Below are 18259 nucleotides of genomic sequence, written 5' to 3'. Positions count from 1 at the left end.
ACTTATTATATATACGTTAAAGTTTAGTTAACAGGGTGCTCAATCTTGTAGAATATTTTGATAAACGTTTCTGGATGAAACAACTGAAATCTTGTGATCCACCTTTATGTACAGATTATGTAAAACATTAAAACTATGAAGTCACCAACCTTTGTGTTGACACTTGTTAGCATGTTTATTCTCAGGTTCCCTAGAAGTCTTCCGCTGTTTGCTTATGTTGACACTCTGAAATGAGCTAGATTGGTGTTTCCAAGCCTTGTAATGAGGGTTCTATATATCAGGCTATATATAGAACCTCAAGGCTCCCTTTGTCATTTGCTAGCCACATTGTAGCCACATGATTAATATGAAGGGTTGACTTATTGACTTATTCTCTCAAGTATTACTTCAATATTCATATCATGTTCATCAATACTCCCTTTGTCATTTGCTAGCCACATTGTAGCCACATGATTAATATGAAGGGTTGACTTATTGACTTATTCTCTCAAGTATTACTTCAATATTCATATCATGTTCATCAATATTCATACATATTCATGTTTTAGGGACTAACAATTGGTATTAGAGTAGGGGTTTGATCTTATCAAACCTTGATCCTAGTCTAAAAACATGTTTTTATATGAATTTTTATCCAAACACACCACCAATTTTTTTTACAGAATCGTATCATAAACACAACACTGAATCTCACATTTTTATTTATCACAAAACACCAAATTAGTTCACAACAACTTTTGATTTCATCATCATCATCATCTCACTATCATTGTCTAAAACAAAAAGGAAAACAAAAAAATAAATTCAGATTCATTTATTTTATTTTGTTTTTGTGTCCAATGTACCACTACATTCACCATAGATTCACATGCTCAAACAGATCCAGAATCAGATTCAATTCATCTTGAACTTTTGTTCTTCGTGTTCTTCATCTCTAATTTGGGAGTATATGCTTTTGAAGCTTAAACACCAAAATAATTACAGATCTGAGTTACTATATACACGATTCAGGTATTTGAACACTCAGATCGAATTTTCAACAACAAATCATGTGTTGATCTGAAGTTCCTTGAAAAGTCAACGAAAGTCAAACTGTTCTTCTTCATTCGAATTCAAATGTTATGTGATGATTTAGGGTATGAAGATGATTGAAGAGTCTTAGGAATCTTATTTCTAACCTTTTTCATGAAGGAATCATCATCTCAAACCTTTCAGAATTCGTTTTTGATTTTTCAAGTTCATCTTTGATTTCTGAGATCGAAAACTTGTGCTCGAAAAATGGGTGCTCGAAAAATGGGTGTTCGAAAACATCCAGCTCGAAATGTTGCTGTTCGAAAAACAACTTGATGCTCGAAATGTTTCTGCTCGACAACTTGGTGTTTGAAAAGTTTGATGTTAAAAAAAAAAGGAAATGAAAAAGATGGCTGCTCGAAACCTGGTCACCTGGTGCACGAAAAGCTTGGTGCTCGAAAAGTTAAGCGTTCGAAAAGATGGGTGCTTGAAAAATCTGGAGCTCGAAAACTTGATGATGATGATGATGATGATGATGATGATACAAGATCGATTGTAGTGATGTTATATATAGGATCTTCATTATTGTATTTGAATTGTTATTCTGCTCGACTTATTTTTGAAGATCTGGTCCCATGTTCTTGTCTTGTCAATGATGGTGGTTATTTGTTGTATGTTCCAAAATATTATTTGTACTTATGTGGTCATGGAAGAAACAACTCACGTGAAGAATAAATAGGGAAAAAGGAGTGCACGTGTTAGGCTCAAAAGGAATTAATTTCCTTATATGGCTTCACGTGACATGTGTGTGAAAATTTTTTACACCTTTATTTGAAGGTCATGTGACCAAGGGATTAAACCAACATAATTCAGGACCATTAGCATTTTTAATTACTAGATTCATGGCCATGTTAAATAGATTAGAGCATTTAGTGGTAGGTGTTTGATGTGAGTGGGCCCTTCAGAAATCTCACGCCCAAAAACCATCTAACTTGAGCCCAACAAAAAATGATTTTTTTTTGTGTGGCCTAACATGTCTACAAATTTGTTGGACTAATGGTTATCGGTGAACTCATTCATACACGCTTTGTTTTATGAACCAATAGAACACACTTGATCAAGATTAGGTGGTGGGCTATTTTTGAAACCATCAAATTTTTTGGAGCTTGTACATTTCAACCAACGCGAACCTAACGGAGACTAACGGAGTTACCACTTGGTTAACTTTGGGTGATTCAATTACCGAATCCTCTTCGAACAACATCAACCAATTAAAATGATGCCTTTTTGCAACAAATTCAACATTTTGGGGGAGAAATGTAATATGGTTGATGTTCCGTTTAGTGACTTTCGTACAATTCAGTGCGGGACTCGGACTTCATATCATGATTTCTATAGACTCAGAATAGGACTCGAGCTTCAGATAATGACTTCAATACACTTCGTATAGGACTCGCGTTTCCTATAAAGACTTCTATACATGTACGGTATAGAACTCGGACTTCAAAAACAAAATCAAAGCATTACTTCTGGCGATTCACACATATGATCAAGAAAGATTCTAAGTTCCAAAGAAAAAGATAGTTAGGCTCATCCGCAATCAACTTCGGAGGACAAACACTTTCAAGATCATCACAACGACAACATGCTTAATCAACAACTAAGGGAGAGATTGTTAGTATAGCAATTTCAGTAGTTTAGATTTTGTTTCAAAGGGTTGTCTGTTTGGGGGAAGCCAGACAAAGTAATGCTTAGATAATTGATGACTCTTGTATATGTACATTGCAAGACTCGAGTTTAAAGAAAGAATTGTTTGATTGGGGGGGAGCTAGAGATTCAAAGAAGATCCTACATCATATGGGGAGTTATTCGAATCATGCTATATAAACCAATAGCATTCAACGGATATCTAGGGAGGAGATTGTTGTCTAGCAATCGACAAAGGTTGAAGTTGATAAAAGCTAATAGCAATTGATCGAGACTTTGAAATAAAGATCCCATGTACTTTCAGGGGGGAGCTTCTAGAGTTTCGACATTTCTTCTCAAATCAAGCAAATTCTACAAGCTATTCACAACGGATATCTAGGGAGGAGATTGTTGTCTAGCGATCGACAAAGGTAGACGTTGATGTAAGCTTCAAGACGTATCACAACTAAGTTAAGGGGGAGGTTACTTGATAGCGATCGACGGTGACAAAGTTGGTGATTTAATAATACATTCCGCTGTGCACTACTCAAAGACCGTTGAAGAATCAATATGAAGTTCGAATCTCAAACAAAGTCAAAGGAAGATTGTTAGCGTGACAATTCGAGGATCTAAGGGGAGGTTGAAGCGTAATGATTAACCGAGACAATGTTAGTGATGCAAATTCATTGAAGATTCAAGATTCGACGGAACATACTTAATTTGTAGAGGAGTTAGTTAGTTAGCTCTAGTGATTCCTTTTATATAATTTTGTATGTAATTTTGTATATGTAATTTTTGACAGGGAGCCATTTTTGAAACACAATCTATCTCATGGGGGGAGATTGTTGACACTCTGAAATGAGCTAGATTGGTGTTTCCAAGCCTTATAATGAGGGTTCTATATATCAGGCTATATATAGAACCTCAAGGCTCCCTTTGTCATTTGCTAGCCACATTGTAGCCACATGATTAATATGAAGGGTTGACTTATTGACTTATTCTCTCAAGTATTACTTCAATATTCATATCATGTTCATCAATATTCATACATATTCATGTTTTAGGGACTAACAGCTTATATGTTAGACAAGCTATGTGCATGGAGTCTGACATGGCATATTTTTCAAGGAAACGTTGCATTCACCAAATCATCACCATGTATCTTATTTTGACTGCATTGTCAATAGAAGTACTATTGTAAACTATTATATTACGGTGATTATCTATATGTAGAAATCATCAGATGTCGAAAACCTTTGATTTAAATATTCATTTATGGTGTGCCTTTTCAAAAGAATGCAATATTTACAAAATATATCATATAGAGGTCAAATACCTCGCAATGAAATCGATGAATGACGTGTTCGTCCATATGGATTTGGAGCGATCGTCACAAAAAGAGTTAAGTATTAAGTTTTATACTGATGCTAGTTTCCAAACTCATCGAGATGATTCTAGATCCCAGTCAGGTTGTGTCTTTGTCATGATGGATGAGACAGTTAATTGGAAGAGCTCAAAGTAGAGCATTGTTGCACATTCTACAACAAAAGTAGAATACATTGTTACCTGAGATGTTGCTCAGAAAGTTGTCTGGATAAGGAAGTTTGTTGTTGAACTCAGAGTAGTACACAACAATAAAATTTCTATAAAGATGTATTGTGATAGTTTGGTTGTTATAACACTTTCGAAAGAATCACATGTACATAAAAGTATCCGACACATTCTTCGAAAGTTTGACTACATTAGTGAAGTCATTGTGGGGAATGAAATTGGTATTCTTAAGATTCATACAGATGATATCGTGGCTGACCCGTTCACGAAGCCCTTGATGCACAGCCAGCATGATGATCATGCTAGCAATATTGGACTTCGTTAAGCTACTAATCCTTTTCATTTGTAATTTAGTATTTGGATATTTCAGGAACATTAAACAGTTTTATCTAAATGAATTGAGATACTCGGTATGGTCGTTTTCATTTATATTATTGTGTTATATATTAGCATGTTTAATCCATGAATAATTGTTGATTATTCTAAATCTCCATAATCGGTCATGCTATGGGAATAACATGAATTAATATTATTATGAATGTTTGGTTTATTCACTGATGGTGAATAGTGAACTTGTTGAGACCAAAATTCATATGTATTCATTGATGATGAATATTGGAATGACCCAACCATGAGATGCCACTACATGGATCATCGTCAATAGTGAATCTCATAATGGTTATGTCTTTGTGTCCTTAGACCTGAGATGTATATGTTGGTTTTTGATTGTATAACATATTATACTTTGATATGGTTAAACGTTGTCCTGAACAAGGTAGTTATAAATACCATCATTGGGTATGATGTGAAGTACATGATGAAAGCATATAATCAAAATGGAATTTATTCCTCTATATGAGAGAATGATACCACTGGACCCCTCGATGAAAGTGAATGGATATTTACACGGCCATGTCCAAGCTATATTGATTAATAATCAAATCTAACTTGGTGATCGCATTCGAATTTTCTAGATCGAGAAACAGAATTGATTGACAAATGAGAATGACTAGATCCATGTCTCATGTCAACTTGGTATCTAGCAATAAAGGGACATTAGACACTCGATCATTAAAATTATTTTTTATTAATAATGATAGTTCGTTTAGCTAAAACAAACACTTGTATAATTTCGGGGGCATTGACGTGTTGCTAGACGCCAATATATGTCTGTATAGTTTTCTAGATGTTATGTCATGCACAAATGGGAGTTTGTTGGTTTAATGTGCGTGTCATAACACAAATCTATACTACCGCTTATATACAGGCCTATGGGGTCACACACTTTATCATTTAGACACCAATTATTATATATTATTGATATATAATTATAACCTATAGTTTTAGAAAGCGTAATATAATTAAATATGATTTAATTATATTAAAATAATAAAAGCTTTGTCTTTTAATTATATTTTAGTTATAATTAAAGGAAACTTGTATGTCGACCAAGAAAAAGGTAAACAAAATAAATAAACAAATAAAATGTTTCTTGATTATGAGTGGTGGACGGCAAAAACAAATAAAAAGAAAAGAAGGGTTGCTGTCACTTTTGTTTTTCTAAATTAAACAAACAAATAAGGAGTTGGTGGTGTTTTGTAGATATATGGCTGCAGACCAAATAAATATCCCAACTCATATTTTATTTGGACTAATGAGAAATGAGAAATGGTTTTCATGGTTTTGGTTTTCCAACTAAGCACATAAAAAGAAAAGGGGTGGTTTGGATTAGAGTAATAGGAGGCCAGAATTATCAAAAGAAAATGGTCTTTTGTGATGATGTTGTTTACGAAAAATGAAGAAAAAGGAAAAACACGTTTCTTTATCAGTCATCCGAACATCACATCCTTTTGGTTCATTTTTGGTCGACGGCAATGAAACAAAACGGTTATGTTTTGTTTTAAACAAGTTAAAATAATATATACGATATTTTATTTTGGGTTATATGGACTAGCATCCAACTGGTGTTGCTTGACGTGATGTGTGGATCAACCGTAGAAATATTCATACTTTGAATATATGTTTCAACCTAGACGTGGACAGTTGATTCTACCGCTCTTGCATCGCTCGCTAAAGGTATATCTAAACTCCTCTTTATGAATTTATTAGTTGACAATTATTAGTGGTGTGATTGGATCTTGTTGGGATCGTTAATTGTGTGAATGTTTTACTTGAAAGATTATAATAAAATAAATGATGTTTATTTTAAAGTTAATAAAAGATGTTTATTTTTCGTTCCGCTGCGTTTATAAAATTTAAATGTACACACGGTTTTCCATCAATAAGTGCATTAATGAACCCTCAAATGACATAAGCTTGTTGAAACCTTTTGATTATGTTCAATCTTTACTTGTCATACTGAATGGGCATGTTGATGGTAAATATCTATAGACAAGAAATTTTTTAAGTTTTTTAAAAAACTAATGATATGTCTATCTTTGTATTTGAATGACAAAAGTTACTGGCTGACAAGTTTTCTGGCAGATAAATCTAAACATCATGATGATGATGATGATGATGATGATGATGATGATGATGATGATGATGATGATCTTTGTTATTTAAGGACTGTAACCCGGGCTTGTTTGAACATGAATGTTAATCTAACCAACGATTTAATGCGTGAAATCGTGGCCAAACAGAAAATAACAATTGATAAATTGTATTACTCGTATGTAACACAAAAAGCCTACGGCTTCTTTTATCACTTCACGTAAAATAAATCAATATAACAAAACTGACTTTGAATAATAAAACAAGGAGTATTTATATACCCCAACAAAAGCTACGGATAAACTAATTCAAAACAAACTAATACTCTCTCTATGACTTTGGATAAAATATAAAAGTTTAGATAAAACAAATCCCTATCCTCTAAGACTTTATCTCATCATCGTTATTATCCTTCGCCGCTACGTAACTTTTTAAACTTGTTGTCACCAGTCGTGAAGTAGGATTCCAATTCTTTGGCCCAAATAAAAGATTGGCCCAACTCAACACTAGATATAAGCCTAACAAGACCCGATCCTGCATCATTCTCCCCTTCTTCGAAAAGCCTCGTCCTCGAGTCTACACCGTTAATGATTGAAACATCCAATCGATCCTCGAGAACGACACAAGTGTTTTCCAAATCGCTTTTCATAAAAACATTAGCATCTTCATGGTAGAAAATTTTAACCTCTTCTTTTTCAGTACCCACCGCAACCTCACACTCGTAATTTTACTCTTCCTTCTCACCATCTGTATCATAGATGGGATCCGTATCATAGACGGATTTTCCATCTTCACCATCTGTATCATAGATGGGTTCTTCATCTTCACCATCCATATCATAGATAGTTTCTGAATCAATTCGTTCCGAATCTTAGTGCGCAGGGAATGGTTGTTGGTTCAGTTCCAACTCGGCAATTCGCTTATATAATCGTTCTATTTCTGCGTCTCGAGGGTCTTCGTTGCCTCTTTCGGTGTGTCTACGATTATCTCCATCGCTACCTCGGTCGGCGGTTCTGCAATAGCTTCCTCGATAACCTCCACGAAACATTGTTTGGCCAAAACCTGGCTCTGATACCAAATAATGCGTGAAATTGTGGCCAAACAGAAAATAACAATTGATAAATTGTATTACTCGTATATAACACAAAAAGCCTACGGCTTCTTTTATCACTTCACGTAAAATAAATCAATATAACAAAACTGACTTTGGATAATAAAACAAGGAGTATTTATATACCCCAACAAAAGCTACGGATAAACTAATTCAAAAACAAACTAATACTCTCTCTATGACTTTGGATAAAATATAAAAGTTTAGATAAAACAAATTCCTATCCTCTAAGACTTTATCTCATCATCGTTATTATCCTTCGCCGCTACGTAACCTTTTAAACTTGTTGTCACCAGTCGTGAAGTAGGATTCCAATTCTTTGGCCCAAATAAAAGATTGGCCCAACTCAACACTAGATGTAAGCCTAATAAGACCCGATCCTGCATCACGATTGTATCAAGAACATCATCTACTTGAAGATAAGATGACATCATCGTCTATATTGTCACAAAAGAAACTTGCGTTCTCTCTTGTACAAATTGTTATATGTGCTAAATTAGCTTATGAAATCAATCTTATTAGTGATAATCAAGAAATTAAAGTAAACCTATATTTTATAGCATCTTATGTCAATGCCCCAGTTCTTTCCGTGAGGTTCTAACGATCAATACATACAGGTGAGTACATATAGAACCTATAAATTAGTCCTTATATCAGTAACAACAATAGTTAATAAATGTGACATTTGTTCTCTACATGAATGTCCAGGCTATAACCCTGCAAACGCTAACTGGTGTAATACGGGACTCTAGTTCTGATACCAACACTTTATTAACATTCTTTATTAGGGAACTTCTTAATGACGTTTTCGGGGTTATCAAGAATATGCATTGAAGGTATCTTATTGGTTAATTAACATCCCCTACATTTTAGTTTTTTACAGTTCATTCATTCTAAAGAAACACAACGTTGTTGTTATTTGACAGAAACCGGTTAATAGGGAAGCAATAACGGTTATCGGAGATTGTTTGAAACTATTGATGCTTTTGCATCATCTTCAAAAGCTGATGAATCTCGGAGAAGTTTGATGAGTTTGCTTCTTGAAGCAATTGTCATGGTTTTGTTGGCTTCAGATAATGATTTATATCAGGTGACAGCTGTCATTTATATTTCCATTTTCATATATATTGTTAGGTGGCAATTTCAACATGTGGACGGTATTAGGGGTGTTCATAATATCCGAAACCGAATTCGCAATTCGAATTATCCGAAAACTCGATCCAAAAATATCCGAAAATTCAGATATCCGGATTTTCGGATATCCGGATTTTCAGATATCTGAAAATCAGATATCCGGATTTTCGAATTCGGATATCGGATCGATTTTTCAAATTTTTCGAATATTCGGATAATCCGATATCTGAAATTAAATACACTTTATTATAAATATTTATATTTTAGTTATATTATATATTAAATTTTAGTTATATTATATATTAAATTTTAGTTATAATGGGATTGGGCTGTTTTCTAGAAGGAATAAAAGCCTAAAATGAGTTCCAGAAGAGTTCCACACTTGATTTCACACAAAATCACTTCATCCTTTGCAACTTGCAAGTCGTTCCCAGTTTCTTATTTCTAATTCTATTATATTTAACTCATAAAATCAGTTCGTTGTAGAATCATTGATTATATCGACACTCATGGTGGTTGTTGATGGTTGGTGAATTATTATCCCTAACAAAATCCCCAAATCAAAAATCCTTGACCTAGAAATAAAAAAAAATACAGTAAACATATAAAGAACCAAAAACGCATATGACAAAGATTCAGTAGTGGCTGTTCATGGATGCATCACTATGATTTTCTTCTTTTTTTCTTGATTCAATATTACTGCAATTTCTTCTGTCTACCTCTCTTGTGCTGCTGCATCTCTTAAGCCAAAAGATTCAGTAAGTAAATTGAATAGAGATTGTTAATTTAATATTAATTTCTTGTATCCCTGAAGCCAGATTTGAGTAAAGGTGTAGAAGATGGATGGTGATACCGATGATGGTTGAGGTTTAATAGGCTAAAAAAATGTATTAAGTTAAGTTCGGATTTCAGATATTCCGATATCCGAAAACCGTAAGATAACGGATAGGCCAAAATCACTATCCGAATCTGAAATTTCGGATATCTGAAATTTCAGATATCGTATGGCCAAAATCACTATCCGAATTTTCAAATATCCGAAATTCGGATATCTGGTTTTGAACACCCCTAGGGTACACATAAGAAATGGGTCGCTTGTCTCATTTGGTTTGCCTTTATTAGCCGACCAGAGGTTGTACACCAGCCCAAAGTGTAGCATTTAGTGCATAAAATCTCCCAACTCTAGGAATTAACAAGAACAGTTATTGCAATAGTATCATTTTAATATATTTTAATAATCAAATTGGCGCACTAGTTATTCATGATGTTTATTAAGAAATGAGACGAGAATTTTATGGGTGATCGGTTAACCTGACCTGACTTACTTAAAAAATTGGTGCTTTGTTAGTTACTCAACCCGCCCATGTTGTCACCTCTCTTTTTGCATCGTCTTCACCAAATATTATATCAATATTTTTTTATAATAGGAGGTCAAAGAATTAAGATCTGCATCTATGAGGTTTGTTTCTCAGCTTGCTCAAAGTCGAGCCTCTGCGGTCTACTTCAAGGATGCATTACTATCAATGCCTGTTACTTGAAGAAAGAAACTTCGGGTAATATATTAAATTTTATATTACTATAATTAGTAAACAATGTCATTTTAAAAAAGAAAAAAAGTTATGTTATAAACAGTGAAAGGGTAAATATAGGTTGTTATTTATAAAATTATGCCAAATACTATACACAAATAGAAGGATCCTGACAACTATATTTTTGTAACATTCAAGATATATAATCCATGCATCTATAATGCAAGACCAGATTTCAACTCCAACTAAATCCTCTATATCACCTTTAGTGATCAAGATGTCATCACAAACAGAACATCAAATATTGCCTCCATCAACCGCCGGAGGAGGAGGAGGAGGCCGGGACAATTTCCAATCTTTTACTGCCACAACAAAAGAGCATAAATCTACTTACGTGACTAAAAGCTCAAGCAGCACCACAAGCACTAGTTCGAGCGAAGATGAAGATGAAGATGAAGATGAAGATGAAGATGAAGGGGAAGAGAATACGATATTCACTGAAGTTGCCCAACTTCAAAATATCCAACAACGTGATTCTCAAAGCGGAAGCGGTGGCGGTGGCGGTGGCGGTGGCGATGGCGATGATTTTTCTCGAGAACCCGAGAGCAATGAGAATCGTGATGATGGTGCTGATAAATCAAGTGGTGAAAATGAAGTGGATGATGATGAAGACACGGATGAAGATATATAAAACCATACAGATAAAGTGTTACTTGATATGGTTGAAGAAAGCTCGAAATGTTCATCGAGCTCTGAATATGAAAACGAAGAAAAAGGATCATTAACTCATAGTAATGTTGCATTGGATTGTTGGGTTTTAATTTGGGATTTCCAAATATGAGGAAGTATTAACTCAAGCCTAAAGCCCAACAATTAGGTCCATTTGCAAGTTTGACTTGGTCTTGCATATTAGGCATTTATATACTTCAAGTTGCAGCCATTTTGTTCTAACAAGAGAGAGGAGAGGATAAGAAAAAGAGAGAAAATCCCAATTCCCGTCTACACTTACAGCAGCTCAGAAAAGTGAAGATCCCCGGAGATCCGACCGTTGAATATTTACCAATATTGGACAGCGTGTTCCTGACATCTGGGCCAAGGTTTTCAACCATTGAATTCGTCTAAAAAGGCCTGTAGCTCGACTTACAGTAGGTCGAACAGCAGCAGTTTTTGGGGTAGTGATGTTCCTCTTTTGTCTTTAATTATTTCATATACTTGTTGATTGTTCTTGTTCAAGAGTATGTTGTATGTGTCTAGTTGATCTAGAGAAAGATTATTGTATTGCTCTCTTGTTGGCGATAGTGGAATTTAAGTGGGCTACAGGTCCCATGGTTTTTTACTCTCGATTTTGAGAAGTTTTTCCACGTAAAAAAGCTCGTGTCTTTGTATTTGCTTAATTATCCTTTCATTTGTTGATTTGGGGCTGATTTGAATTGCATTTGGTATAATTTATTTGTTAGCATCCTCAAGGTTTCATACGGGTCGGGAAAGGTTTGTCAAACGGATGTTTGTTTCCGCTTTGTAGATTGCCCGTTGTGACATAGTTTCCCATCATGAATAAGGATGGAAGTGAACAAGATGAGAAGTTTACTGAATCTGGAAATGAAGAAAAAGATGAACATGTTGACAACGTTCTTGGTCAACACGCTGATTCTAAATCTGAAGAGAAAGAGTCAACTCATATTGATGAACATGAACAAGAAAATTTGTCTGATCAACAATCTGTTTCTGAAACTGCGAATGAAGAAAAAGATGAAGGGGAATATGAAGTATCCGGTCAACACTTTACTTCCATTGTAGAACCATGAAAGTGAACAAGACGATAAGTGTCTGCTCAATTCTCTAATTCTCTGTCTCGGAATGAAGAAAACGGACCAACTTTTAGTAATGATGCACCACATAAAGATGAACATGTATAAGACGAAAACTTATCTGCTAATTCTGAATTTAGAAATGGAGAAAATGAGTCTGCTTATAGTAATGTTGCATCAGAAAAAGACAAACATGAACAAGATAATGACGTTTCTGCCCTTCATTCTACTTCTCTACCTAGAAATGAAGAAACAAGCTTAATTCATAGTGATAATGCACTAGAGAACGATCAACGTGAAAAAGATGACGACTTTTCTGGTCAACACCCAAGTTTTAAATCTGGGAATGAAGAGAGAGAGGAGAGTCAGCTTATAGTAATGCTGCATTAGATAAGAATGAACATCAACAACACGACTCCGCTTCTCCACCTAGGATTGAAGAAAGAAGCTCCATTCATAGTAACAATACAATGGAGAAAGATAAAGGTGAAAAAGTTGAGGATTTATCTAAGTCAACATCGCCTAAAGTTGGCTAAACATTCAATGGAGATGTAAAATCTCAATGGTACCTACTCCCTCACTTGGATGCATTTATCTATAGGCTTTTTTTGCCATACAAATAGAGGTTTCAAGTTAGCTTTTTGTGTGGATTTTGATCATCTGATCTTAATATTTTTTGGCCAACAATCTTAATCTGCAACCTATAGGTTTAAAACTTTTTATCATCTAGTTGATTACTTCCGGTGATACTAGGTGACTTATTATTGTTTTGGTGATGTATGTAAACAAAACCCTCACGATGATATTTATAACATATAAATAAATTTTGTTATTTAGGTCGTATATTACCTCAATATATAAAACAGTATATAACTTGCAGAGGTTGAGATTTCAAGTTTCTATTGTAGTACGGAGTATTATATTACATAAATATAAAACATAATGTCAAATTAATTCGGTTATTAGGGTGAAAAGCAAATATGAATTTATAATCCAAAACCGATCCACAAACTTTGAATTTCGGGTGCCACCAAAAATTCAAACCATATCCAGATTAACCAAGTCCGTTTCGAGCAAAATCAATTGGTGCGGTTGGATTTTCGGGTGAAACTGATCGGACATAAGGCTTATTTTGAAAATAGACCTAGGTTCGAGTGCTTGATTTTGAAAAAAAAGTGATTGGTGAATTGTTTTATTTCCAATAACTGTGCAAACCCCGTTCGAAATCTGGATTTCGAGGGCGTAAAACAATTAATCGGATTAACTTATCCAATTGAGTTGAATAAGTTAATATCTAAAGAGATTGAACTCTAGTGATGGCCGGAATCCAACTGATTTGAATGTATTCGTGATATCACAGAGTGATTTATATGCGTATCATCAGAATGAACACTCCTAATTTTGAAACCCATTGATCAAACGTACAAGTACATAATTTAAACAAGTTATTATATGATCATATGATAGGATAATGTGTTAATATTTAAATTAAAACAAGTATGCATATTTTAGAGTCCCTGTGGAAATGTTCTTCACTGCCAAAATAGCCGAGTGTCGGAAGGTGTTGCAAACTATTGCCGTGTCGGCAATACGCCACCCATAACGAGAATTCACACGCATGGAATATATGTCTTGAGTAGTTGGATTTCGAATAACTCTATGTGCCTCATTACTAGAGTCACCCACCTGATGTGGCGTTCTTTATCCACATAACTCATTTCATAAAACCTGGCTGAACGGCAGTTATGTCGCATACTCCTGGAAGCCAATGTTGTGTACTAAAAGTTCGTACGGATCAGTTTTATGCATCATCTATGGTTGACAACTGTTACAAACTTTGTACTGAATTAGCTTGTTCCTTAAAGGTTCACAAATGTTCATCGCAAGTCTTTCAAAGGACTCATGAAAAACGATCGGTGCCAGGTGGATCATCCCAGGGACACATTGCAAGGTTCCTAAAACTCTGACAAAGTAAGTCACGAGTATTTTCAACTACACAAAGATATTGGTACATTGAAGTAAACTCGAGTATAGTTATTTTTCCAATATCAACATTGAGTAGTTCATATATATCTTTTAAGTATTGTTTTATATCTTTTAAAAGAAATACCCCAAAAGAATTAGACACAGCCAGCAAATAGCAATCGAATGGATGAACGATTCTGATACACTAAACTTGAAGTGCCATTATCATTTGTTTCAGTAAACTCAATGGTGTAAAACCCCTTTTTGAATTTAAGGTGAGCTAACAATCCGTTCGTCAGTACGTCGTAATGTGGAGTTTCCCTCCATTGTTCAAACCATCCTTTTGACATCCGAGCAAAAGGATTCGATGATCGTTTGAATCGCTTAATTAATGAATCAAGAGGATGGATCGAACAATGAAGAGAAACTCCACATTACGACATACTGACGAACTAATTGTTAGGTCACCTTAAATTCAAAAAGGGTTTTACACCATTGAGTTTACTGAAACAAATGATGATGGCACTGAAGTTTGGTGTATCGGAATCGTTCATCTATTCGATTGCTATTTTGTGGCTTTGTCTAATTATTTTGGTATTTCTTTTAAAAGATAAAAAAAACAATACTTAGAAGATATATCTAAATAACTTGTTGATATTGGAAACATAACTATACTCGAATTTACTTCAGTGTACCCATATCTTTATGTAATTGAATATACTCGTGACTTACTTTGTCAGAATATTAGGAACATTGCAATGTGTCCCTGGGATGATCCACCTGGCACCGATCGTTTTCATGAGTCTTTTGAAAGACTTGCGATGAATATTTGTGAACCTTTAATCAGTAAAAAGTTTGTAACAGTCGTCAACCATGCATAATGCATAGAACTGGTCCGTACGAACTTTCAGTACACAACTGGAAGTTTAGCTTACACGAGTATGCGACATAACCGCCGTTCATCCATGTTTTATAAAATGAGTTATGTGGATAAAGAACGCCATATCAGGTGAGTGACTACTAGTAATGAGGCACGTAGAGTTATTCGAAATCCAACCATGCGCGGGAATTCTCGTTATGGTTGGCGTATTGGCGACGCGGCAATAGCTTTGCAACACCTTCCGACACTCGGTTTTTTTGGCAGTGAAGAAAATTTCCACAATATGCATACTTATTTTAATTTAAATATTAACACATTATCCTATCATATGATCATATAATAACCTGTTTAAAATATGTACTTGTATATTTGATCAATGGGTGTCAAAATTAGGGGTGTTCATTAAATGGTTTCTGATGATACGCATATAAATCACTCTGTGATATCACGAAAACATTCAAATCGGTTGGATTTCAGCCATCACCGGAGTTCGATCTCTTTAGATATTAACTTATTCAACCCAATTGGATAAGTTAATCCTATCAATTGTTTTACGCCCTCGAAATCCAGATTTCGAACGGGGTTTGCACAGTTATTGGAGATAAAACAATTCATCAACCACTTATTCTCAAAATCAAGCACTCGAATTTAGGTCTTTTTCCAAAGTAAGCCTTAGATCCGATCAGTTTCACCCGAAAATCCAACCTTACCAAATGATTTTGCGTGAAACGAACTTGGCTAATCTGGATATGGTTTGGATTTTTGGTGGCACCCGAAATTCAAAATGGTTTGTGGATCGATTTTGAATTATAAATTCATATTTGCTTTTCACCCGAATAACCGAATTAATTTGACATTATATTTTATATTTATGTAATATAATACTCCGTACTACAATAAATATGCAGAAACTTGAAATCTCAACCTTTGCAAGTTATATACTGTTTTAATTCAATTTTCCATCTAGAGATTTTTTTTTTTTTTTTTTTTTTTTTTTTTTTTTTAGAACGGCAAGTTAGTATCATCGCACGGTTAGTGGTTAGATCGCATCGCACGTTCCAGGAGGAAACCGCCACCATCCAAACGGGCAGGTGGGGAAAACCCCCTGGTGAGACTCGAACCCGGGTCTCCTCGAAACCATGCAAGCATGGTTACCAATGAGGCAAAGCCCCATTGGCTTCCATCTAGAGATATACTTGAAACTTTATATGATATGTCTTATTGTTCTTTCTCAGGTTCAGTTTTTGACATATCACTTTTTTTATCCGAGATTATATTATGATTTGGTTTAATGGAGAATCGATCCAAATAAACCGATTGTCTATTTGGTCGGATCGGTTTGGTATTGACAAATTTGGTTTGGTATTGACTAATGCAAACCGATTAGACCATTTAAACTGAAAACCAGCCGAACGTACACCCCTAGTCAAAATGGGTTATGTGAAAAAATAAAATTGGATGGGAATGTTAATGGGTGTCAAACTGTATGCACGAAAATCAGGTGGGAATGTTAATTTAAGTCATAAAAATATGTGTTAGATCAATGGGTGTCAGAATGGGTGATGTGAAAATGAAGGTAGATTTCACTCCTAATGAGTATCAAACTGTATGCAAGTCAAGTATAGTTAGTGCAAGTAGTGGTCCATGAATTTTTGTCAAGATTTTGGTGGTTTCTGGTTAATTTTGTTCAGATAATGAATTTGGTGCTTCTTGGTTAATTATTTGTCAAGATTCAAGTTTTTGTTAAACTTTACCTAATACAATATTTAAATGAATTAGATTTATATTTAAATTATAGTAAGTCAACTTAAATTCTAGTTATGGTAAGTCAATCTAAACTTTACATAATTCTTATAGGGTTAAAGCTACAAATAGGCTATATACTTTCATTTTAGTTTCAATGTAAGCTATATACTCAAAAAAACCAATGTAGGCTATATACATTCAAAAAGTGTACTCATGTCAACAAAAATGACTTGCTACCGGATAAACCGATTAAAATGATTATGTGAATTTTTTTTTCTTTTAAATATGACATGAAAAAAAAACCCTGCAACTTGTTTTTCATTAAATAGGCTATATACTTTCATTTTTGTTCCAATGTAGGCTATATACTCCAAAAAATACCAATGTATGCTATATACTTTCAAAAAGTGTACTCATGTCAACAAAACACAATTTTGGTGTTCTTCATGAAAATCGCTCATGTTCTTCATCGAATTGTGAAATCGTTGTGGATTTTGAATCTTAATACGTCACAAAAACAATTAGTCGAGGCTATTGGCATTATTTTCAATTAATTTGAAGCTCCGATTAGATGATGATGTTGATACGATGAAGATGATGATGTTAGCAGGTTTCTAAGTTATGTTAGTATACATCGATACACCTTTTAAGAGTATATAGCCTACATTGGTATTTTTCTGAGTATATAGCCTACATCGGAACAAAAATGAAAGTATATAGCTTATTTATGGCTTTAACCCATACTTATATTCAAATATTAATTATGGTAAGCCAATTTAAATTAGATAACTACTTTTTAGTTTTTACCTCTTTTCACTTTATAATGTTGCTATTACTAAAATTATGAAATTGTTTATGATTTATGAAGTATGATTATTATGATTAAAATTATCAATATTATATATATATATATATATATATATATATATATATATATATATATATATATATATAAAATATAATATATAATAATACATATTTTATTGTTTTTGTTTAACAGGAATCGCAGAGAGCTGGGCTGGTGGTGAAGGAATCTAATGATCTTGAATGTATTTATCTTAATGTTTACTAAACGTTTGAACTAATGATTAGCTATCTATAGTAAATTAAATGCTTGACTTTTGTGATATTTTAAGTTAAAATGCTAGACTTTTGTACAAACGTGATTTTATGGGTTGGTTTAATGTGCGACAGTGGATGTTAAGCGGAAGTGACAATTTTGGAAGGTTATAAAGGAGATTTCTTGACTTTAAAATGCATATAAGAATGTTAAATGGTACAGTATATGTTTTATTAAAAGACTAGTATTAAAAGTAATATGAATATGAAATCTCATTTAATACTA

General features: G+C 34.0%; 1 protein-coding gene across 4 annotated transcripts; it reads left to right on the top strand.

The window, feature by feature from the left end:
• Window positions 1-9385: 9385 nt before the first annotated feature.
• LOC139866617 (uncharacterized) lies at window positions 9386-13090 on the top strand. Of its 4 annotated transcripts, none has more exons than XM_071854907.1 (3): window positions 9386-9744; window positions 10414-10539; window positions 10785-13090. In XM_071854907.1, exon 3 carries the CDS (start codon window positions 10793-10795, stop codon window positions 11204-11206), a length of 414 nt encoding a protein of 137 aa, XP_071711008.1. In that variant the 5' UTR covers window positions 9386-9744; window positions 10414-10539; window positions 10785-10792; the 3' UTR covers window positions 11207-13090. The 4 variants fall into 4 exon arrangements, with proteins under 4 accessions (XP_071711008.1, XP_071711007.1, XP_071711006.1 ...); XM_071854906.1 differs by having other exon boundaries at window positions 10714-13090; XM_071854905.1 differs by lacking the exon at window positions 9386-9744 and having other exon boundaries at window positions 9908-10539; window positions 10809-13090.
• Window positions 13091-18259: the final 5169 nt, after the last annotated feature.

The sequence above is a fragment of the Rutidosis leptorrhynchoides genome, chromosome 9 (assembly GCF_046630445.1).
Source record: "Rutidosis leptorrhynchoides isolate AG116_Rl617_1_P2 chromosome 9, CSIRO_AGI_Rlap_v1, whole genome shotgun sequence".
NCBI lineage: Eukaryota > Viridiplantae > Streptophyta > Magnoliopsida > Asterales > Asteraceae > Rutidosis > Rutidosis leptorrhynchoides.
This window is presented reverse-complemented; position numbering and strand designations above follow the sequence as displayed.

Coding starts and splice junctions, on each gene's coding strand:
- LOC139866617 (XM_071854904.1), top strand. CDS start 10,350: ATGTTGTCACCTCTCTTTTTGCATCGTCTTCACCAAATATTATATCAA. Junction 10,540..10,784: donor CTTGAAGAAAGAAACTTCGG/GTAATATATTAA, acceptor TATCACCTTTAG/TGATCAAGATGTCATCACAA.